The sequence below is a fragment of the Nycticebus coucang genome, chromosome 5 (assembly GCF_027406575.1).
Source record: "Nycticebus coucang isolate mNycCou1 chromosome 5, mNycCou1.pri, whole genome shotgun sequence".
Classification (NCBI taxonomy): Eukaryota; Metazoa; Chordata; class Mammalia; order Primates; family Lorisidae; genus Nycticebus; species Nycticebus coucang.
Genome location: NC_069784.1, coordinates 134,342,823 through 134,367,026, shown reverse-complemented (window position 1 = coordinate 134,367,026; position 24,204 = coordinate 134,342,823). Strand labels below are relative to the sequence as shown.

The window sequence follows — 24,204 nt, the reverse complement described above, 5'->3', positions numbered from 1 at the left end:
CTTTGTGGTGCTTTCCAGTGTCCTGTTAAGTTTGTATAGCCAGGTTGTGAGTTCTACAGGTAAAGATAGAATGATTTCCTTGGCTCTGTAATCCTACTCTTTTGTATAGTTTCTGGCACACAGTACCTGTTTATAGAGGGTTTTCTTTTGAGTTTGATCTTTAATTCGTTTTACTTCAAAAATCCTTAGAATGATCTTATCTGTTCAACATGGCTTCAGTTATATATTGACTTTTCTTAAATCTGTATCTCTTCCCCATAATTTGTTTGTAATTTGTCCATACTATAAGTGACCACTTCTGGCAGCATCACCTGAATAGCAGCAGAAGCTTCAAACTTAGTCTTGCCCAAAACTTAACTCTGATTTTCCACCCTGACCCCCAACCTGTTGGTATTTATTTGACTCCAGTAGTCACTGGTTGTATGTCCCAATTACACAGGCCATCTCCTTGCCTTCAGCCATTCATCTTCCCAGTGCATTTTCCCTGTTGATATGAGGGGATCCTTTTGAAAACAAAGATTTGACAATATTGGTCTAGCTTAAAAATAACTAAGGTTTGGGCGGCGTCCATAGCTTGCATAGGGTGCCAGCCACATACACTGAGGCTAGTGGGTTTGAACCTGACTCAGCCAGCTAAAAAACAATGACAACTGCAATAACAACAAAATAGCCGGCCTTGTAGCGGCACCTATAGTTCCAGCTACTTGGGAGGCTGAGGCAAGAGAATCGCTTAAGCCCAAGTGTTGGAGGTTGCTGTGAGCTGTGAACCCACGGCACTCTACTAAGGGCGACATAATGAGACACTCTCAAAAAAAATAACTCAGGTTCTAAGCCATCTAGACTCTTCAATGTGGCCCACTAGTTTTCTTCATTTTCTGATTCTGTCTGCTTCTGCGGTTTCAACTCTGGACGGCTCTCATATTCCTTATCCCACCTCCATTCCTGGATTTATGCTTTTCAAGTGCTGCTAATCTCTGCGTAACACCTTGCTGATTCTTACCGTGGAGTGGTGTAATTGGTAATCCCTCGCCCTGCTAAATTCTTGAAGGTGGGCACTTGTTAAAGTCTAACCTCATTTTTTTTTTTTTCTGGGACAGCATCTCACTCTGTTGACCCGGGTAGAGTATCATGGCATCACACCTCACAGCAGCCTCAAAGCCTTGGGCTCAAGTGATCCTCTTGTCTCAGCATCCCAAGTAGCTGGGACTATAGGTGCCTGCCACCACACCCAACTATTTTTTTTGTTGTTGTTGTTGGCCGGGTCTGGGTTTGAACCCGCCACTTCCAGCATCTGGGGCCGGTGCCCTACTCCTTTGAGCCACAGGCACCACCCAACATCCAGCTATTTTTTTTTTTTTTCTTTTTTAAGGTGGAGACAGGGTCTTGCTCTTGTTCAGGCTGGTCTTAAACTCCTGAGTTTAGGCAGTCTACTTGCCTTGGCCTCCCAGAGTGCTAGGATTATAAGCGTGAGCCACTGCACCCAACCACTAACCTCATTTCTTTTTTTTTTTTTTTGAGACAGTTTCGCTTTGTTGCCCTTGGTAGAGTGAGGGGGCATCATAGCTCACAGCAACCTCAAACTCTTGGTCTCAAGTGATTCTCTCGCCTCACCTTCCCAAGTAGCTGGGACTTCAGGTGCCCGCCACAATGCACTTGCTGTTTTTAGAGATGGGGGTCTCACTTTTGCTGAGGCTGGTCTCGAATCTGTGAGCTCAGGCAGTCCACCTGTCTGGGCCTCCCAGGGTGCTAGGGTTATAGGCGTGAGCCACCTCGCCTGGCCTACCCTCATTTCTTTTCTTTTTTTTTTTTTTTAGAGACAGAGTCTCACTGTACCGCCCTCGGGTAGAGTGCCATGATGTCACACGGCTCATAGCAACCTCTAACTCCTGGGCTTATGCGATTCTCTTGCCTCAGCCTCCAGAGCAGCTGGGACTACAGTCGCCCACCACAACGCCCGGCTATTTTTATTTTTTGTTGCAGTTTGGCCGGGGCCGGGTTTGAACCTGCCACCCTGGGCATATGGGGCCAGCGTCCTACTCACTGAGCCACAGGCGCCGCCCCCACCCTCAGTTCTTAATGAGTAACTCAAACTGGGGTTGGGGAGAGTTAAGTGGCTTTAATTCCTTGACCTTTTCAATAAATTGGATTAATTTAAATTCTGGTCATAGAAAAGAAAGGTTAAATGTAATTTATGATTATCTTGTGATAACTATTTAATGGAATTCATAGCTTTATTTTGAAAATACAGAGTAATTTTGGATTACTAAAATACTTTGCAGAGAATCAGATATCACCAAGGAAAGAATTCAGAAGATCCTGGCAACTGGTGCCAATGTTATTCTAACCACTGGTGGAATTGATGATATGTGTCTGAAGTATTTTGTGGAGGCTGGCGCTATGGCAGTTAGGAGAGTTTTAAAAAGAGACCTTAAACGCATTGCTAAAGCTTCTGGAGGTATGTCTTCTACTAGCTCTCAAATAAAATTCTTATGTCACACGTGATCATGCCAGAGGTCTTTTTACATTGGATTATTGACATGAAACAGCTTCAAAAAATTTATACTCTTAATGTTTTGTGCTACAGAGCTGTTAGGAATTCATGAACTGAATTGTTTCCCTCAAAAATGACATAGCTCCATCTTAGGATAAAAGACAGTTGCTTGATACCTAATGAAACCTTAAACTTATGTAATTTCTTATAAATGTTTTTGAATCTAAGGATATTAAAATGAAAGAACAGTATTTACAGATCTCTTTTAACTTTCTTAATAGCAACTATTCTGTCAACCCTGGCCAATTTGGAAGGTGAGGAAACTTTTGAAGCTGCAATGTTGGGACAAGCAGAAGAGGTAGTACAAGAGAGAATTTGTGATGATGAACTGATCTTAATCAAAAAGTAAGAGCTGCTTTTTTTTTCTTTGAGATAGCCTCATTCTTACTGTGGGTAGATATCAACACCTGCCTAAGTTTTCTGTTTTTAGTAGAGATGGGTCTCACTCTTGTTGAAGCTGGTCTCAAACTCCTGAGCTCAAGCAGTCCACCCATTTCAGCCTCCAAAGGGTTAAAGGCATGAGCCACCATGACTGGCTAGGAGCTACTTTCTGAATTGAAAAGTTATACACATTTTTTGAGTAAAAATAGATTTTCCCATTTATTTGCTGCCATAGTCTTACAATGATATGAGCAGTTATACGCATGGGATAAAATAATAGTGGGCCATTGTAAATTGAGATGAAATAACCATTTTCATCTTTTCTGCATGGACTAGACATTGTTTTGGGCATAGTATGGTCTCAGTGTTCTCCGTAAGCAGTGTTTAATCAAGGGCACTTGGCAGTGAATTAATACGTACACTTACTTTACAAAAATAGCATTTTAAGAATTTCGCTTTTTGTTTTTAATAGCACTAAAGCTCGTACATCTGCATCAGTTATCTTACGTGGGGCAAATGATTTCATGTGTGATGAAATGGAGCGTTCTTTACACGATGCTCTTTGTGTAGTGAAGAGAGTTTTGGAGTCAAAATCCGTGGTTCCAGGTGGGGGTGCTGTAGAAGCAGCCCTTTCCATATACCTTGAAAACTACGCCACCAGCATGGTAAGAAGAGTTACTTTTTTTTTGTTTGTTTTTTTGAGACAGAGCCTCAAGCTGTTGCCCTGGGTAGAGTGCTGTGGCATCACAGCTCACAGCAACCTCCAACTCCTGGGTGGCATCACAGCTTACAGCAACATCCAACTCCTGGGCTCAAGCGATTCCCCTGCCACTGTCTCCCCAAGTAGCTGGGACTACAGGCGCCCGCTACAACACCCGGCTACTTTTTGGTTGCAGCCGTCATTGTTGTTTGGCAGGGCCTGGTCTGGATTCGAACCCACTAGCTCAGGTATATGTGGCTGGTGCCTTAGCTGCATGATCCACAGGCACCGAGCCAAGTTACTTGTTTTATAGAAGGGCAAGAGAGATAATCTTTGCCACTTTATTAATATACCTCATTGAAACCTTAGCTGCTGCTGTGGGCTTCTACTTTTTTTCCATTTGGGAAGGTATCTAATTGTTTTCTCATTGTCTTAGGGGTCTCGGGAACAGCTGGCTATTGCAGAGTTTGCAAGGTCTCTTCTTGTTATTCCTAATACGCTGGCAGTTAATGCTGCCCAGGACTCCACAGATCTGGTTGCAAAGCTAAGAGCTTTTCATAATGAGGCTCAAGTTAACCCAGAGCGTAAAAATCTAAAATGGTAAGCATACAATTTCCCTGTCCTTTATATATCATTGGTAGTAGCTATTTTTTTTTTAACATTGGTGGTAAGTAGCTTTTTAGCTCTGTTCTAGACCTTTGGAAAATAGTAGCATTAAAAAGGATTCTAGTCCACTATAGGCTAGCAAATGTAATAACGGACTTATTTCAAATACTTTACATAAAATACATTACAGCAAGTATTCTTTCACTCTGATTCAAGGGATGATGACTAATGATCATTAGCACTGGTGTAATGTTAAGAACTCTTAATTCCTAGCCTTTCCCTCCTTTTCTGGATAGTCATTGACGTATCGAAGGTCTCATGGGGTATTAGGTGAGGTGATTTTAGGATGATTAGTAGCCATTCTCAAGCAATCCTCTTCCAGGGGCCCTCAAACTATGGCCCGCGTGCCACATGACCACGTGCCACATGAGGCGGTGTGATGGTTTTTGTTTCCATTTTCTTTTTAAACTACAGTCTGGCCCTCCCTACAGTCTGAGGGACAGTTAACTGGCCCCGTTTAAAAAGTTTGAGGACCCCTGTGAGGCTTTTGTGCAACTCAGTGTGCTGCTTTTATCTAACTTAGAAGGTCCCAGCATTTCTCAAGGTTAACATTTGAATGGAATCGCTGGAATTAATAGGTGACCTAATCAACTTGTAAGTGGCCATTTAATATTCTTTTTATTAATTACAGGATTGGTCTTGATTTGATTAATGGTAAACCTCGAGACAACAAACAAGCTGGTGTGTTTGAACCAACCATAGTTAAAGTTAAGAGTTTGAAATTTGCAACAGAAGCTGCAATTACCATTCTGCGAATTGATGATCTTATTAAGTTACATCCAGAAAGTAAAGATGATAAACATGGAGGTTATGAAGATGCTGTTCACTCTGGAGCCCTTGATGATTAATTTGATGTCTTTTATTTATAACAATTTGTCTTGTATCTTTGAGTATTACACATTAAAAGTACAGCAAGCTATCAACTTAGGTTCACATAGGAGATGGTTTCCTTCCTCACGTTGGTCCTGATTTCACATAAAATGTTATAAGAAAAATGAAGTTTCAAGTGAATTTAAACAGTTTATCCTCTTTGAACACACATTGCTATTCCCATCCCACCCCCAATGCACAGGGCCGCAACACCACGGGTTCCGCCTGTTCTCTCCAGAGTGTGTAACAGGGTCACAAGAATTCGGCAGCCAGATGCTCCAAGAGGGTGGCCCAAAGCTATAGCCCCTCCTTGAGTGTTGATCTAAGGGGGAGAAAAGATTTATCTTAGATTGCTTTTTTTTTCCTGTGGATAATTTAAAATCGTAAACTTGTCTTTTCCCTTGTGTTAGTATAAGTAAGCTACCTTTTCAAAGTCAGTTTTCATTTTTAACTTAGAAATAAATTCACAGCTTAGTGAAATCCATTCCTGACCTTTATTTTAACCTTGTTCCTTGGTTTAAAAAATTACTTTTAAAAATCAAAAGTGTGTTTTTTATGTTTGAAGTAAACTAATGTCATTTCTTTTTTTTTTTTAATGTCAGGCCAAAAAAAAAAAAAAAAAAACCACACAAATCTGAGTCCCAAATGGCCAACACCTGGAAGCTAATTACATACTATTTTTGATCGTAAGATTGCACTGTGAAATTCACTGGCAAGCTCTCCCCAGGAATACTTGCTCATCTTTACCTTCTCTGAGTTTAATCCAAGTTCTTTAGCTATTGCAACAGACAGGGCTGCAAAGGCTTCATTGATTTCAAATAAATCGATATCTTCCAGTGACCAACCGGCTTTTGCAACCTAAAGGAAAGATTAATAGACCTAAGAAATCAGCCTGTAGTCTTAGCACTTTGGGAGGCCAAGTGGGTGGATCACTTGCTCAGAAGTTCCAGACTAGTCTGAGCAAGACCACCCATCTCTACTAAAAGTGGAAAATGGAAAAAACAGCTGGATGTGGCGGACACCTGTAGTCCCATCTACTCAAGAGACTTAAGGATTGCTTGAGCCCAAGAGTTTGAGGTTGCTGTGAGGGATGACACCATAGCACTCTACCGGGGCGACAGAATAAGACTCTCAAGGGGAAAAAAATTTTTCATAAAAAGGGGAACAGGAAGGGCGGTGCCTGTGGCTCAAAGGAGTAGGGTGCCGCCCCATATGTCAGAGGTGGCAGGTTCAAACCCAGCCCCAGCCAAAAACTGCAAAAAAAAAAAAAAAAACAGGAATTACAACCTGACAGGAAACAAAACACAATCACAGTATTTTGATGTTGAAAGATCTAAGCTCAGTGACTAGGGTGCCAGCCACATACACCAAGGCTGGCGGGTTCAAACCTAGCTCGGGCCTGCCAAACAACGACAACAAAAAAACAGCCAGGAACTGTAGTGGGCGCCTGTAGTCTCAGCCATTTGGGAGGCTGAGGCAAGAGAATCACTTAAGCCCCAGAGTTGGAGGTTGCTGTGGGCTATGACTCCATGGCATTCTCCCAGGACGACATAGACTGTCTCAAAAAATGTATAAAATTCTTAAAAAAGAATAAAAAAAAAATCTAAGCAAAAGTTTAGAAGGGAGGAGTTAATACCAAATTGTAGGTTATTGCTGTGATCCCAGAACATTAACAAAGTGATAGAACAGGTCACTCACAGCTTGCTTTATGGCTGGAACTGGTCCTATTCCCATAATGGAAGGGTCCACGCCAGTTTGTGACCAGGAAACTATCTGTGCTAATGGTGTAAGCCCACGCTTAACAGCTTCTGACTTCTTCATAAGAACCACAGCAGCAGCTCCATCGTTGATTCCTGTAAAAAGAGTGACTAGCTGCTGTAACGCTCACTAACCAGTTACATATCTGTGGCTACTTTATTTTCCACCTTAGGACATGAGTTATATCTTGGCAAAGCCTTTGTTACAATTAAACAGACTTCACAGTGTAGTTAAGAACAGTTAAGTCTGGCAATATGGTATGAAATTAGCCCTAGAACATTCCAACCAGAGAAATGGCGGAGCACTCTGGGAAGTCAAAGCAGGTGGATTGCCTGAGCTCAGGAGTTGGAGACCAGCCTAAGCAAGAACAAGACCCCTGCCTCTACAAAATACTGGGGCATTGTGGCAGATGCCTGTAGTCCCAGCTACTTGGGAGACTGAGGGAAGAGAATTGCTTGAGCCCAATAGTTTGAGCTTGCTGTGAGTTCTGATAATGCCACAACATTCTACCCAGGACAGAAGGAGACTCCTGTCTCAAAAAAAAAAAAAAAAAAGGCAAGGTTACAGCAATAGAGGAGGGGAGATTTTTAAGAAAATGAAGTAAGTCCAGGTCTCAATAAGAAGTATTGGAAATTGGAAAAATACAAAGGTACATAAATGAGTTCCTTAATTTCCTTCATTTGAATGACTAGTTGGGATGTCAAGGAGCAATATCGGTTTCAGGACGTATTATGTCAATGAACAAATACAGAGAAAACCTTTTTCCTTAAGCTGAGCTTTAAGAATAATTTTTTAGGGCGGCACCTGTGGCTCAGTGAGTAGGGTGCTGGTACCATATACCAAAGGTGGCGGGTTCAAGCCCAGCCCCAGCCAAACTGCAACAAAAAAATAGCTGGATGTTGTGGTGAGTGCCTATAGTTCCAGCTACTTGGGAGGCTGAGGCAAGAGAATCACCTAAGCCCAGGAGCTGGAGGTTGCTGTGAGCTGTGTGACACCACGGCACCCTACCAAGGATGATAAAGTGAGACACTGTCCCTTTAAAAAAAAAAAAAAAAAATTTTTTTTTTCTATATAATCAAAATTTATAAAAAGACCTTGCAGAAAGTAGAATTTTCCCCAAAAATGCTTGTCAGAAAATCTAACCTGAGGCGTTAGCTGAGGTTACTGTTCCTGTCCCATCTGTAAGAAAATAAGGCTTTAGTTTGGACACAGCTTCTATGTTGCTCCCATGGCGAGGAAACTCATCTGTTTTAACTTCGATAAGGCCTGAAAAATAAAAAACCAAATACCCAGATTAGTACAGAGGTGGAAATGAGTGTGCTAGGAATGATGTTCTTACACATGAAATAGGATTCATATCTCAAAGTCAGTCTTGTATAGACTGGACATAAGAAATGTCAGTTATGGATAACAGAACTTGAATATTGTATATTAGCAAGTGACCCCAAAAGATCCACCCTGTGGAAATGATGTGAGATGCACACAGAAGCAACAGGAAGTAATGTAATGGTTAGCCTATACAGGGAACAGGTCAGCCAATGCTCCAGTCTACTCGTGAAACCTGCAGTGTGTGCATAGCAGTCATGGACACTCCAGGATCAAGAATTTCCCGATGCTGGCACAATTCGCCCTAGTATGGTGGTCCATAAACAACCCTCCTACACATTCATATATCCAAGACATACCTTTGCGACTTCAGAAACATAACTAAGATACAGTTTATAAACATTCCCATAATTGTTTTGAATGTTAACCTATAAATAGGCTGATATTTAAACCATTGTAATTTACATACTCACCTTTTCTAGAAGACACAACAACTGGTACAATCTCTTTATCAAAATGACCAGCTTTCTGTGCACTCTCTGTCCTGTTCTGAGACAGAACTGCAATCTTGTCCTGATCTTCTCTACTCACTTGCCATTTTTTTGCTACATTTTCAGCTGGAAAAGAGGAAAAAAATAAAGAACCAAAAAAAAAAAAAAAAAAAAAAGAACCAACATGTTAACAGACTGGCTTTTGGAAGTTCGAATTGTCCACGTTTAACCAAACATTGAGTACACATAGTAACAGGCTCACAGGTGTACTAAGGAGCAATGCTCTATGTGGGGTGGTCCTAACTGCCACTGGCAATGGATTTAGAAACATTACAAGCGACTCTCAGCCATTTTCTTTCTTCATTCTCTCCTTTCTACATAATTGTAAACTTTTAGGGGTTTTTTTTTGTTTGTTTTTTGAGACAGAGTTTCACTATGTCACGCTCGGTAGAGTACCATGGCGTCACAGCTCACAGCAACCTCCAACTCTTGGGCTTACGTGATTCTCTTGCCTCAGGCTTCCAAGTAACTGGGACTACAGGCACCTGCCACAATGCCCAGCTATTTTATATTGCAGTTGTCATTTTTTACCTGGCCAGGGCTGGATTTGAACCTGCCAGCCTTGGTGTATGTGGCTGGCACTGTAACCACTGTGCTATGAGTGCAGAGCCCTTTGTTTTTTTGAGACAGAGGCTCGCTCTTGCCCCAGACTAGAGAGAAATGGCATTAAGCCTAACTCACAGCAACCTCAAACTCCTGGGCTCCAGTAAGCTTCTGTGCCCAAGCAATCCTCCTGCCTCAGCCTCCAGAATACCTGGGTCTACAGGGAGGAGCCATAGCACCTGGGTGTATTTTTGCCCCTTTTTGCTTTAATATTTTATTTCTGAACCATTTGAAAGAAAGTTGGAAATTATAATGCCCTTTTCACCCTAAATTTTAATTTTGGTATACATTTCTAAATGACAAAGTTATTTTCTTACATAAGCACAGTTATGAAAATCAGGAAATTAGACATGGATCCATGTATTATCTAATCCTTCACTTCAAATTTCAAATTCTTGGATAATTGTCCCAAGAATATCCTTACAACTCCTTTATTCAATCCAAGATGCATTGCATATAACCATCAACCTCTTTACTTTCCCTTTATCTGTAACGTTTCTTCAGACTATCTTGTTGTTTTTTGTTTTTCTGGTTTTTTTTTGAGACAGTCTCACTGTTGCCAGGCTAGAGCACCATGGTGTCAGCCTACCTCACAGTAACCTCAAACTCCTGAGTTCAAGCAATTCTCCTGCCTCAGCCTCCCAAGTAGCTGGGACTGTGGGTGCTTGCCATCACGCCCAGCTGAATTTTAGTTTGTGAAGTACATTTTTACTTGATGTCGAATTCTGGTTGACGGTTCAGCACCTGTAGCTCAGCGGCCAGGGTGCCAGCCACATACACTGGAGCTAGCAGGTTCAAATCCAGCCCAGGCCTGCCAAACAATGACAACTACAACCAAAAAATAGCCGGGCATTGTGGCAGACACCTGTAGTCTCAGCTACTTGGGAGGCAAAGGCAAGAGAATTGCTTGAGGCCAGGAGTTGGAGGTTGCTGTGAGCTGTGATGCCACAGCCTGCCACTCTACCAAGGGCAACAGCTTGAGACTCTGTCTCAAAAAAAAAAAAAGGAAAAAAATTGCACCTAGACAAATTGTTGTAAAACTGAAAAAGTAAGGATAAAAATAATATAGAAATCAACCAGTAAAAACCAAATATTTACATATAGAGGCACAACAGTATAAAGACAGATGGTATTTCATTGGAAGCAATGGAAGCCAGAAGACAAAAGGACTGAAGGAAAAGTTGTCAACCAGAATTTTTTTTTGAGACAGAGTCTCAAGCTGTTGCCCTGGGTAGAGTGCTGTGGTGTCACAGCTCACAGCAACCTTCAACTCCTGGGCTTAAGCGATTCTCTTGTCTCAGCCTCCCAAGAAGCTGGGACTACAGGCGTCCGCCACAATGCCTGGCTATTTTTTGGTTGCTGCTATCATTGTTTGGCGGGCCCGGGCTGGATTCGAACCCACCAGCTCAGGTGTATGTGGCTGGCGCCTTAGCCGCTTGAGCCACAGGCATCAAGCCAAGTGCAATTTTTTTCTTATCCTTCTTGGTATTTGAACTTCTTTTTTCACCAAATCTGGAAATTTTTCAACCATTATTTCTTCAATTTTTTTTTATTCTTCATTCTCTCTCTTCTTTCTGACACTCCTCTCCCATGGACGGTAGTCCAGGTATTCCACAGGGCACTAATGCTCTCCTCACTTGTTCTCAAGCTTTTTTCTCTGTGTTCCTCAGGTTACAGATACTGCTCTGTATTCAAATTCACTGACTCTTTTTTTCTGTCTCCAAGTTGTTAAGGCCATCTGGTGAACTTTTCATTTGGGATTATTTACTTTGTAGTTCTGTTAATTTCCATTTGGTTCTCATTCTATTTTCCCCTTTACTGATGAGATTTCCCTATGTGTACCTTTATTAAGATCATATTTTTCTTCAAATGTTTTTCTTTAAATTAGCACCTTTAAAGTCATTATTTAATTTCAATATCTGTTATTGTAAGGATCAGATTCTATTCACTGTTGGGGCTTTTTCTTTCTTTTTTTTAACTGGTTATGGATTACACTTTCCCACTTCTCACTCAGTCACCCTCGGTACATAGCTCATAGCAACCTCTAGCTTTTGGGCTTAGGAGATTCTTGCCTCAGCCTCCCAAGTAGCTAAGACTACAGGCGCCCGCCAGAAAACCTGGGTATTTTTTTTGTTGTTGTTACAGTTTGGCCAGGGTGGGATTTGAACCGGCCACCCTCAGTATATGGGGCCAGCGCCTTACTCACTGAGCCACAGGCGCCGCCCATGAAAATTCTTACTGGATGTTGGATATTACCATAATGTTGCTCATAGCAACCTCTAGCTTTTGGGCTTAGGAGATTCTTGCCTCAGCCTCCCAAGTAGCTAAGACTACAGGCGCCCGCCAGAAAACCTGGGTATTTTTTTTGTTGTTGTTACAGTTTGGCCAGGGTGGGATTTGAACCGGCCACCCTCAGTATATGGGGCCGGCGCCTTACTCACTGAGCCACAGGCGCCGCCCATGAAAATTCTTACTGGATGTTGGATGTTACCATAATGTTGGACAGTTGGATTTTACTTTATTTTGAAACAAGGTCTCACTGTGTTACTGGGCTACAGTACAGTGCAGAGACATGGTCTTGCTCTTGCTCAGGCTGGTCTTGAACTCCTGAGCTCAAGTGATCTTCCCGTTTCAGCCTGCCAGAGTTGCCAGGATTATAGTAGGCATGAGCTATATTGTGCCCAGCCTGGATTTTTTGTTTGTTTGGTTGTTTTGAAACAGTCTTACCTTATCGCCCTCGGTAGAGTGTCATGGCACCATAGCTCACAGAGGTCTCGCTCTGGCTTAGACTGGTCTCGAACCTGTGAACTCAGGCAATCCACCCACTTCGGCCTCCGAGAGTGCTAGGATTACAGGCATGAGCCACCCCAGCCTGGATTTTATTATCTTTCGAGAGTATGAATTTTTTCTCACAAGCAGTTACTATACTAGCAGGTTGTCTTGATCCTTTGGGAGCATTTTTATTTTTTTTTGAGACAGAGTCTCAAGTTGCGGCCTTGGGTAGAGTACTGTGGTGGACTTATAGCTCACAGCCACCTCCAAGTCTTGGGCTCCAGCAATCCTCTTGCCTGTTTTGTATTCTTAGTAGAGATGGGGTTTGCTCTTGCTCTGGCTAGAAGGGGGCTTACTTTTAAGCTTATTAGTTTAGGTCTAGAATAGCCCTTACTCTAGAGCTAGAGCAGCCTCCCAAACTGTAGTCTTTCTGAAATATCACTGGACAGTCCTAGAGGTCTCTTCTCTGGTTGGTCAGAACCCCTCTATCTCCTACCAATCTATGAAATCTCCATTGAGTTCACGGCTCCCTACCAGCTTTTCTAGGCCTTGTAGGGTATTGCCCTGAACATACATAGCTTAGTATTTGACCAAAGGGACCCTTTTGCAGATTCGTGGAACTCCTTTTGTCGCTTGCTTCTCCCTTATTCTGCCCCACAAATTGCAGCCCATCTCAGCAGCCGCAAATCGTCTGCTTCTCCAAATAATTTACAACATGGTAGGCAGCACCTGTGGCTCAGTGAGTAGGGCACCGGCCCCATATACCAAGGGTGGTGGGTTCGAACCTGGCCCCGGCCAGCTAAAACAGCAATGAGAATTGCAACAAAAAATAGCCAGGCATTGTGGTGGGAGCCTGTAGTCCTAGCTACTCAGGAGGCTGAGGTAAGAGAATCGCTTAAGGCCAAGAGTTGGAAGTTGCTGTAAGCTGTGATACCACGGCACTCTACTGAGGGCAACAAAGTGAGACTCTATCTTAAAATAAATAAATAAAATAAAATAAAATAAAATAAAACACAGTTTCCTGTTTGGGTTTTACCTCTCTACACCACAGTTTGGAAAGTGCTGCAAGTAGAAAGCCAGTGACAGTGGGGCTTTCCCGTCTCTCAAGTATCTCAGTCTCCTTTTTTTTTTTCATTTTTTTGGCTGGGGCTGGGTTTGAACCCTCCACCTCCGGCATACAGGGCCGGCACCCTACTCCTTTGAGCCACAGAGGCCACCTTGTCTTTTTTTTTTTTTATTCTTGGGGAATCATTGAGGGTACAAGGAGCTAGGTTACACTGCTTGCATTTGCTGGGTAAAGTCCCTCTAATAGTAGTGTCCCACACCCAAGAAGGATCTCAGTCTTTCATAACTGTTAGCCAAAATTCGAAAAGAGTTGTTAGATATATTTCGACAGTTTTGTGATTGTTTATATTAGGAAATCTAGTCATTACCAATTACTCTATCATGCTTGAGTCCTTTTATTTATTTATTTTTTAAAAAACAAGAGATATGCTACTTGGGAGGCTGAGGCAAGAGAATCGCTTAAGCCCAGGAGTTGGAGGTTGCTGTGAGCTGTGTGATGCCACGGCACTCTACCGAGGGCCATAAAGTGAGACTCTGTCTCTACAAAAAAAAAAAAAAAAAAAACAAGAGATATGGCTCAGCACCTGTAGCTCAGCAGCTAGGGGGCCAGCCGCATACACTGGAGCTGGCAGGGTCAAACCCAGCCTGGGCCTGCTAAATGACGACAACTACAACAACAACAAAAATAGCCATGTGTTGTGGCGGGCACCTGTAGTCCCAGCTACTTGGGAGGCTGAGGCAAGAGAATTGCTTAAGCCCAAGAGTTGGAGGTTGCTATGAGCTGTGATGCCACGGCACTATACTGAGGGCAACATAGTGAGACTGCCTCTAAAAAAAAACAAAACAAGAGATATACCCATCATGGTAGCTCACACCTGTAATCCTAGTACTGTGGGAGGTTGAGGCGGGTAGATTACCTGAGCTCAAGAGTTCAAGACCAGCCTGAGCAAGAGCAAGACCCCATCTCTACTAAAAATAGGAAAGCTAGCCAGGTGTCATGGCAGGTGCCTGTGGTCCCAGCTACATGAGAGGCTGAGGCAAGAGGATCGCTTGAACCTAAGAGTTTAAGGTTGCTGTCAGCTAGGATGATGCCACTGCACTCTACCCAGGGTGACAGAGTATGACTGTGTCTCAAAAATAAATAAATAAAGTAAAATAAAACAAAAACAAGAGAGATGTGTTTTCTTCACAATTCTGGAGGCCGGAAGCCCAAAATCAAGATGTCAGCAAGTCAGGTTTCTTTTGCCTCTCAGCTCTAGTGAGCTATGATTTAAACCTCGCACTCCAGCTGGGACAATAGAGGAAGACTCTGTTTCTTAAAAAAGAAAAAAAGAAAGAAAAAGAGAAGGCCTCTATTCTTGGTTTGCACATGTCTGCCTTGTTGCTATGTCCTTAGGGGGTCTCGTGTCTGAGTGCACACATCCCTGGTATGTGTCCAAATTTCCTCTTTCTATAAAGACATCAGTCACATTGGGTGAGGGCCCACTCCAGTGGTCTCATTCTAACCTAGTGTTTCTTTAAAGGCCCCCAGCTCCAAACAGTCGTATTCTGAGGTACCGGGAGGGGGAGTAGGGTTTCAACATAATGAATTTTGGTGAGTTGGACACAATTCAACCTGTAACATCTTGGGATAGACTCAGACTTTAAAGACTACCTCTGGTGATGTTAAAGCAGTTGGTCTGAGTATCACACTTTGGGAGACTCTGGCCCAGGTGCTATGGAAAGTAAGACCCTAGCTTGGCACATGGTACCTTCCCAGTCTGCCTGTGCTCTTCAGCCTTCTCTACTGTGGCTCTCCCGGAGAGCAGGTAGTGATGGAGATGGAGATGCCTTGAGCTTCTGTTTCCCACATCTCGAAGTCCTTCTCTCCTTCCTTACATTTGCATACACTATTCCCTCTTCTTGGAATCTTGACCTTTTCCCCATTACCTTTTTCATAGTGATTTATACATATTATAGTCCAGAGCCATTGCTACAAGCATTTGAACAAGGTGCTTAATTTCTCATGGTTTTTCTTTAACTCTAAAATTAAATGTCTATTTCTTAAGTTTTACATTCATATGCAGTAAAGACATGAGTTCTTTTGATATTCCATTTGCTTTTCCAGTAAACCTAAACCACAGGAACCTTCCAGAAGAATAATTGTGTAGTGTGAACAACACAAAGTTAGATACCAGAAATAACTAGTTTATCTCTGATATTGCCTTTGCCACAGAACCACTATTTGTGGGACCTGTCTGGCATAATGAAGAGATTGATCCAGAAGAACTCTGAGGCACCTCCCACTTCTCTCTCTGGTGATCAAGGATGCACAAAATAGAGAGAGAAAACTCACTTTAAGGAGAAACTGGGTCCCGTCAACATACTAAAATATTCAAGACCTGGTCTCAGCGGTGCCCATAGCTCAGTCGGTAGGGTGCCGGCCACATACACCGAGGCTGGTGGGTTCAAACCCAGCCCAGGCCAGCTAAACAACAATGACAACTGCAACAAAAAAATAGCCAGGCATTGTGGCGGGCGCCTGTAGTCCCAGCTACTTGGGAGGCTGAGGCAAGAGAATTGCTTAAACCCAAGAGTTTGAGGTTGCTATGAGCTGTGACGTCACAGCACTCTACTCAGGGCAACATCTTGAGACTCTGCCTCAAAAAAAAAAAAAAAAAGACTTGGTCTCCAACCATAATGAGGAAAACACCTAATAAGCAGATTATTATATAATTTTTTTCAATCTTTTTAAATTTAATAGGTTTTCAGCTGTATTTGCCTTACCAGTAACACCCATATGATAGCTGTTAAATGCACACGTGAGACCATCACAGAGGATGCTGTCAGCTAGCGCCGTCTCCCCGAGCCTCACTCCTGCTCTCAGGTGAACCAAGTGAGGAGCCTAGAAACAAGAAATACAAATGGACTTAGGCTTGGTTGTAATTAGTCATCGCCCTGGAATCCTACTCAGAACTATCTAGTTTTTCCTCAGTTTTTGTCCACCCTCCTTTGCAGGCCTCCCAAGTTCCAGCTCTGAAACCAGCCATACAGACTGATGGAGGAGTGCAAGGTGAGAGCTGGAGTAATGGCCCCAAACTTGGTGAAGGTCGGGCTTGGGAGCGCACACCTGTGATCCAAGCCCTATGGGAGGCTGAGGTGGGAGGATTGCTTGAGCTCAGGAGTTTGAGACTTGTTTGAGCAAGAAAGAGCGCTGACTCATGAAAAAAAATGAAAAAAACCAGCTGGTGCTGTGGCAAGCACCTATAATCCCAGCGGCTTCAGGAGGCTGAGATAGCAGGACGCCCATAGCCCAAGTGTGAGGGTGCAGTGAGCCATGACTCCACTGCACTCTGCTCAGGGGATAGGATGTGACTCTGTCTCAATAAAAAAAAAAAAAAAAACAAGGCAACCAAAACTCAGTGAAACAACAGGCCTCGCTAAAATAATGATAATAATCAAACTCTGTGAAGGAACGGGCTTAGCTAAAATAATAATAAAAATCAGCCACTGTCACCTCATTTACTTGATAATAGTCACTGTCCCATTGTTGCTCTATAATTGCAATGCTAGAGGGCACAGCTGATAGTTGTAAAGATTTTTAAACTTTTCTGGTAAATATCACCTATTCATAACCTAGGGCTAGCTTTTGAGACATCTTCCAGGTTCTGCATTCCAATGGATTGACTGACCCATTCAGGCTCAAGGAACTGCATTTCAGTAGATAAGCTGACCCACCCAGACAGTGGCCCATACCAATGAACTGCTGATTCCATCCCCAAACCAGCCAATTAATAGACCCCATTGCCTAACACTGTGCCCACCAAACTGTCTTTTTTTTTTTTTTTTTTTTTTTGTAGAGACAGAGTCTCACTTTATGGCCCTCGGTAGAGTGCTGTGGCCTCACACAGCTCACAGCAACCTCCAACTCCTGGGCTTAAGCGATTCTCTTGCCTCAGCCTCCCGAGTAGCTGGGACTACAGGCGCCCGCCACAACACCCGGCTATTTTTTGGTTGCAGTTTGGCCAGGGCTGGGTTTGAACCCGCCACCCTCGGTATATGGGGCCGGCGCCTTACCGACTGAGCCACAGGCGCCGCCCATCCACCAAACTGTCTTTAAAAACCCTGTCCCAGGGCGGCGCCTGTGGCTCAAAAGAGTGGGGCGCCAGCCCCATATGCCTGAGTGGCGGGTTGAAACCCAGCCCCGGCCTAAACTGCAAAAAAAAAAAAAACAAAAAAAAAAACCCCTGGCCCCATGGGTGGTGCCCGTAGCTCAGTCGGCAGGGCACTGGGCACATACAAGGAGGATGGCAGGTTTGAGCACGGCCTTGACCAGCTAAAACAACAATGACAACTACAACAACAACAACAAAAAATAGCCAGGCGTTGTGGCAGGTGATTGTAGTTCCTTGAGCCCAATCTCCCTACTTGGGAGACTGAGGCAAGAGAATCACTTGAGCCCAACAGTTTAAGGTTGCTCTGAGCAACCTAGGGTGACGGCTTGAGACTCTGTCTCAAAAAAAATAAACAAATAAAATAAAAACCCTGTCCCCCCACCAATTCTCGGGAAGGCAGACTTGAGAGATTTCTCCTGTCTCCTTGCTTGGCATTCCTTGGAATAAACCCTTTGTTTGCCATGAACCCTGCTGTCTCTGGATCTTGTCTTTCTCTTGGGCAGTGGGCAGGTGAACCTGGATGGGGTTGGGGTGGGGCAGGGGCAACAGCTCCTCAGGCCAAATATGAAGGCCCTGGATTAAGCAGACTACTCCTTGGAACCCGTTATTCTCCTACCTATCCACTTCTAATTCTCCCTCAAATATCCATTCTGTGTCCTATTTCCTTAAAAATCTCATTTATTCTTTTCAAAAAGGCAACTAAATATTTCTTATATGAAGAACTCATCCAGCAGCTTAAGTAATGCTAACAATGTGTTACTTATTTTAATAGGAGATGTAATGTCTGTAATGAGAATAATCAAGTTGCCTAATTAACTGATGTGGTTGGGTTTCTGAGTAGGGGCTGCTATTAATTTGCACCAACTCAATAGTAACTATAATAGAATAGAAGGGGCTTGGCACCTGTAGCTCAAGCAGCTAAGGCCCCAGCCACATATACCAGAGGTGGCGAGTTCAAATCCAGCCCACTCCTGCCAAACAACAATGACAACTACAACCAAAAAATAGCCGGATGTTGTGGTGGGCACCTGGGGTCCCAGCTATTTGGGAGGCTAAGCCAAGAGAATTGCTTAAACCCAGAATTTGGAGGTTGCTGTGAGCTGTGATGCCTCAGCACTCTAGCCAGGGAGACTGACAGCTTGAGGCTCTGTCTCAAAAAAAAATGGACAGTGCCCGTGACTCAGGAGGTAGGGCACCAGTCCCATATACCAAGGGTGGCAGGTTCAAACCTGGCCCCGGCCAAAGTGTAACAAAGGAATAGCCAGGCAATGTGGTGGGCGCCTGTAGTCCCAGCTACTTGGGAGGCTGAGGCAAGAGAATCGCCTAAGCTCAAGAGCTGGAGGTTGCTCTGAGCTGTGACACCACAGCACTCTACTGAGGGAGACAAAGTGAGACTTTGTGTCTTAAAAAAAATAAAAAGAATAAAAGAGTATTCACTTGGAGTTAGAAAAGATGCATTTGAATGCTGGCTCTAGGCCTGTTTCCTTCCCTGTTAAATGGAAATATCACCTGCTGTATATGGGCTATTGTAAGCGCATGTACAAAAGCACCTGGTAAAGTACTACACAGATATTAGTATGGTTCTACTAGAATCACTGATTGTCTTGTTACCTTCAGCGTGCCTCCTTCTAAGCCTCAGCAAGGGCTGGCCTGAATCAGCCTCCAATGAGGGAATTCCCAGGTGACAGCCTGAGCTGCCTCATTAGGAAGCAGGCTGTGCTGCTTTGAGGGATGGAATGTGGTGAAACAAGTCCTGTCCAGCAAACCTACTGGAGAAGGGCACTCCTCAGTGGTCTTCTTTCCCATGTTTCATAGCTTGTGAAGTTTAGCACAGTCTGGTCTCTGGGGCCCTCTTACTCATGTACAGAAAGGCAAGGGGCAACATTTGTTTTTGCCTTTTCCTCACAATGAGAAAGAAATTTAAAACCAAAAATACCAACAAACCGGCCAGGTGCAGTGGCTCACGCCTATAATCCCACCACTCTGGGAGGCTGAGGTGGGCAGATCGTCTGAGCTCATGAGTTGGAGACCAGCCTGAGCCAGAGCGAGACCTGCCTCTAAAAATAGCTGAGTATTGTGGTGGGCACATGTAGTCCCAGCTACTCAGGAGGCTGAGGCAAGAGAATTGCTTGAGCCTGACAGTTTGAAGTTGCTGTAAGCTGTGACAGCACAACATCCTACTGAGGGTAATATAGTGAGACTCTGTCTCAAAAAAACAAAACAAAAACAACCCCAACAAACTAACATTATGGGCTTAATGCTTAAATATTTTATGCTTCATTAATAACAGTTTAGAAAGAAAATATTCTCTTCCAATCACACTGGCTGATAGGCTTTTTCATCAACCTGAATTTCCCATCTTGACTGAAGAATAATTAACATTCAGGTGGAGCACAAGGGTGCATCTATTTTGGTTTCTTGACTGGTTCCAGCTCTGATACCCATCAGTTTACTCTGCTGTAGCAGACATGAGTTTCTCAGAGAGAGGTCAAGGACAGCCATCTCTGTCAAGGCCTTACCTTGCTCATACTTTCCATGCCTCCTGCAACTACAATGCTGGAGTCTCCTATCCCTATGGACTGGGCTGCAAGGCACACAGCTTTTAGGCCTGACCCACAGATCATCTGGCAGCTCCACGCTGGAACCGAGTAGGGAATTCCTGCACTCACACTGGCTTGCCTTACAGGGTTCTGTCCACAACCTGCAAGAAGGAACACAGAGGTCTCTTGGCAATCAAGGAGAAAGACAAAATGTAAGGGTGAAAGTTCATGCAAAATTGCCAAAGTAGGTCACCTGCCACTTCTGTAAGTTCCTGAAAGAGGATAGGCCAGTCTACATTCTCCACCTGTCACAGCCTAGCCCTTGAAGACACAAGGCCTTGTGCTGCTAAGTATTTCATAGGTATGTGCTTTCTATGAAATACTTAGCAGTTATTAATACCTTAGAACTGTCATCCTCATCTTTTGACAGGGCATGAATAAGCACTGTTAAGCCTATGACATAGGCTCGGCGCCTGTGGGTCAAGTGGCTAAGGCACCAGCCACATACACCTGAGCTGGCGGGTTTGAATCCAGCCCGGGCCTGTCAAACAACAATGATGGCCGCAACCAAAAAATAGTCAGGCATTGTGGTGGGCGCCTGTAGTCCCAGCTACTTGGGAGGCAGAGACAGGAGACTTGCTTGAGCCCAGGAGTTCCAGGTTGCTGTGAGCTATGAGGGCAACAGCTTGAGGTTCTGTCTCCAAAAAAAAAAAAAGCCTGTGACATAAACACAGGGTGTAACTTAGGCTTTTTTTTTTTGAGCCAGAGTCTCACTTTGTTGCCCTCACTAGAGTGCATGGCATCAGAGCTCCCAGCAACCTCAAATTCTTGGGCTTAAGCGATTCTCTTGCCTCAGCTTCTTGAGTAGCTGGGACTATAGGAGCCCCCCACAACATCTGGCTATTTTTGTTGCAGTTGCCAATGCTGTTTTAGCTGGCCAGGGCAGGGTTCGAACCCACCATCCTCAGTATATGGGGCTAGCGTCCTACCCACTGAGCCACAGGCACCGCCCAGGCTTTTTTTTTTTTGAGACAGAGTCTCACTTTGTTGCCCTCACTAGAGTGCATGGCATCATAGCTCCCAGCAACCTCAAATTCTTGGGCTCAAGTGATCCTCTTGCCTCAGCCTCCCAAGTAGCTGGGACTACAGGAACCTACTGTAAGGCCCAGCTATTTTTTTTTTTTTTTTTTTTAGAGATGGGGTCTCAATCTTGCTCAAGCTGGTCTCGAACTTCCGAGCTCAGCCTAGTTCCTTATGTTGACTATCTCTGTATGTTGACCAGTTTGGCACAGTCCCTTGAGTGGTCAATTTACAGAGATTCTACTGCATATGCTGCCAGCCTTATGGCTTGTGCCTATAATCCCAGAGACTTAGGAGGCTGAGGAAGAAGGATTTGCTTGAGGCCAAGAGTTTGAGACCAATCTGAGCAACACAATGAGAACCTCTCTCTAAAAAAATTTAAAAATTAGGGCAGCGCCTGTGGCTCAGTGAGTATGGTGCCAGCCCCATATACTGAGGGTGGCAGGTTCAAACCCGGCCTGGGCCAAACTGCAACAAAAAAGTAGCTGGGCGTTGTGGCGGGCACCTTTAGTCCCAGCTACTTGGGAGGCTGAGACAAAAGAATTGCCTAAGCCCGGGTGTTGGAGATTGCTATGAGCCCTGTGATGCCACAGCACTCCACGGAGGGTAAAATGCGACTCTGTCTCTACAAAAAAAAAAAAATTAATTAGCTGGGTGTGGTGTTGCCTGCCTGTAGTACAAGCTATTGGGAGACTAAAGCGAGAGGATTGCTTGATTCCAGGACTTGATGGCTGCAGGGAGCTTCGATCAGATAGCTGTACTCTAGCTTGGGCAATAGACAGATACCCTAAAAAAAAAAAAAAAAAAGGGCGGCTCCTGTGGCTCAGTGAGTAGGGCTCCAGCCCCATATGCCGAGGGTGGCGGGTTCAAACCCAGCCCCAGCCAAACTGCAACAAAAAAATAGCCGGGCGTTGTGGCGGGCGCCTGTAGTCCCAGCTACTCCGGAGGCTGAGGCAAGAGAATTGTGTAAGCCCAAGAGTTAGAGGTTGCTGTGAGCCGTGTGACTCACAGCACTCTACCCAAGGGCGGTACAGTGAGACTCTGTCTCTACAAAAAAAAAAAAAAAAAAAAGGAAAAGAAAAAATAATATATGCAAAAGCATATATTTATTAAAATGACAGACTATTAATATTTGTTGTAAATTAAACTCACAGGACACAAGTTAATAAAGATGTTAATATTATATAAGCCTTGTTTTTTAAGCAACAATGAATTTAGGAGGAATTCAATACATTTTTCTTAATTTTGTGAGTGATGCTCAGGAGACTGTAGGAATTCATTACATTTTTACTGAATGTATGACATTTTGGGAGAATATGGAGAACCACGCATATACTCCTATGCATTAAGCTGGCCCTGCTTCTAAAGAATGAAAATGCAGTGTATTACTAGGTCAGCGGCCTAGGTGCATTCAGGAAAATCACACTACAGAAGCTGAGCCTTGCTGGCAGAGGTGGGAGCCTTTAGTCCCAGCTACTCAGGAGGATGAGGCAGGAGGATCGCTTGAACCCAGGAATTCGACACCAGCCCAGGCGACATGCCACCCCCCCCCCCGTAAAGAAAATAATTAACTTTGCTTTCTTAATAAAGAGGCCGAGTCTAAGCTAGACAGAAGCTATTGACAGGGCCATGAGGAAAGGCCACCGGAGGAATTCTAACACTGGGAACTCTGAGCGAAAGGATAAAGGCAACATGTAGGTGCCAGTGAGCGCCTGCGTGAGTGGGCTGTTTCTAAGAAACCTGACCTCGCCTGAGGTCGCTGAGGAGTTACCTGCTGCCAAAACATGTCCGAATATGACCTCAGACACGTCTTCCGGAGCCACAGTGGCCCTCCTCAGGACTTCTTTGATGACAGTCGAGCCCAGATCCTGGACAGGAACCGTAGCTAAGGCACCATTGAAGGAGCCTGTACGGGAGACAGCGGACATCTGAGACCCGAGGGCAGCGCAGAACACCCCGCCGCGCCGCCCAGCGCAGGCCGGAAAGACCCCCCGCAAGGCGGCGGCGCCCTCTCCGCTCCACAGGTTCCCACGCCAGTTAGTCTGGGCAAGGGGCGCGGCAAGCGACACAAATCGCAGCCGCCGAAGACCGGACAGATGCCACCGCCAGACCCCAGCTACTTCCCCGAAGCCGTGGGAATGGAGGCTGCCCCATGCTTGCCAAAGGAGCCACAGGTCAAGGGCTTTCAAATCTCTGGGGCACTGAGCGGTGGAGTCAATGACCACGAACTGCTCTTTGATCTGCAGCACTGCCACCTGGCTCAAGCCACAGAGCAGCCCCGCCCCGCGACCACCGGGCGGACGGATGGCGCCTCCCGGGGCTGGCCAATCATGCGCCTACGCGAGAGAAGCCTCCCCACGCCTACCAATGGGGAAGAAGGGCGGCGCGGTGGCGCTACGCCGGGAGCCAATCCGAGCACGACGGGCCGAGCGGACCCACCTGGCGAGGAAAGGCGGGGCTGCCGCACCCGACCTGGGGAAGTGCAGAGCAGATCCCCGGAGAATCCCCGCTGGGGGATCCTTGCGGCCGGGCCAGGCCGGCCTTCTCCCCGCACGCCACCCAAGTCTGCCTCTCGGAGCTCCTGCTGGACTGGCCCACGGCTCAGACTGCGCGGTGCCCGCCGGCCACTCACCTATCACGGTCCGCGCCGCCGAGACGATGACCACAGGGTCCGAGACTGCACTCATCCTGCCCGCAACCGCGTCTCCCGCTGCTGTCGGCTCAGCGCTGCCTGCAAGTGAGGCAAAGCTTTTTCTCGCCCCCTCCAGCCGCGCCGGTGGGCGGAACCTAAGGCCGCCCCGCCCCCGGCCTCCGCGCGGCCCACAGTGCGCAGGCGCGAGGCCGGGTCGGCAGTGGTCCTGGGGGTCCAGGCGCTCCCTGGGCAAGGCAGGGGCTGGGGCCGGGGCGTCCGGGGAGAACGGCCGGAAGGCTGAGGGCGGCGGGGGCCGAGGGATCCGGGAGCTGCGTGTAGACACACCCATGCTATCTCAAGACCCTTTCTCTGGACTCTCCTAACATTTGGCAGCGGGGGATCGTTTGTCGTTTTTTTAATCTTAATGTTTTTCAAAACAGTAAAGGGGGAGGTGACAAAAGACTATCTCGCTTAGTACTTGAGTCCCACTGGCGAGAATCTTGAATGGGAATCCTGCCAACGGCAGGACTGAGGACTATTCTGAAGTGTCTTTTT

At 45.2% G+C, this 24,204-nt stretch overlaps 2 protein-coding genes and 1 non-coding gene across 3 annotated transcripts in view; 2 read left to right on the top strand and 1 right to left on the bottom strand.

The window, feature by feature from the left end:
• The window catches only part of TCP1 (t-complex 1), an 11,703-nt gene extending 6,487 nt beyond the window's left edge, over positions 1-5,216 (top strand). Inside the window, exons 8-12 of the mRNA XM_053592247.1 lie at positions 2,280-2,455; positions 2,773-2,896; positions 3,405-3,597; positions 4,069-4,232; positions 4,930-5,216. Coding sequence (XP_053448222.1) covers positions 2,280-2,455; positions 2,773-2,896; positions 3,405-3,597; positions 4,069-4,232; positions 4,930-5,146 — 874 coding nt within the window. The 3' untranslated portion in view covers positions 5,147-5,216. The remainder of the gene's footprint in view (positions 1-2,279; positions 2,456-2,772; positions 2,897-3,404; positions 3,598-4,068; positions 4,233-4,929) is intronic.
• On the top strand, positions 3,144-3,274 carry LOC128587028 (small nucleolar RNA SNORA20). The gene has a single exon (XR_008380461.1). It is a non-coding gene; the product is annotated as a small nucleolar RNA SNORA20 (small nucleolar RNA).
• On the bottom strand, positions 5,136-24,204 carry ACAT2 (acetyl-CoA acetyltransferase 2). Its single transcript, XM_053592251.1, has 9 exons — positions 23,650-24,204; positions 22,789-22,923; positions 19,917-20,098; positions 16,010-16,127; positions 8,726-8,869; positions 8,070-8,192; positions 6,867-7,021; positions 5,916-6,026; positions 5,136-5,490 (listed from the first exon to the last, which is right to left on the bottom strand). Exons 1-9 carry the CDS (start codon positions 23,996-23,998, stop codon positions 5,320-5,322), a joined length of 1,488 nt encoding a protein of 495 aa, XP_053448226.1. The 5' UTR covers positions 23,999-24,204; the 3' UTR covers positions 5,136-5,319.

Excerpts from the sequence above, each read along its gene's own strand:
- ACAT2 (XM_053592251.1), bottom strand. The coding sequence starts at position 23,998 with ATGGGTGTGTCTACACGCAGCTCCCGGATCCCTCGGCCCCCGCCGCCC. Across the intron at positions 20,099-22,788 it reads CGGACATGTTTTGGCAGCAG|GTTGTGGACAGAACCCTGTA; the intron begins GTAACTCCTCAG and ends TCCTTCTTGCAG. Across the intron at positions 8,870-16,009 it reads CTATCATATGGGTGTTACTG|CTGAAAATGTAGCAAAAAAA; the intron begins GTAAGGCAAATA and ends CCTCTTTTCCAG.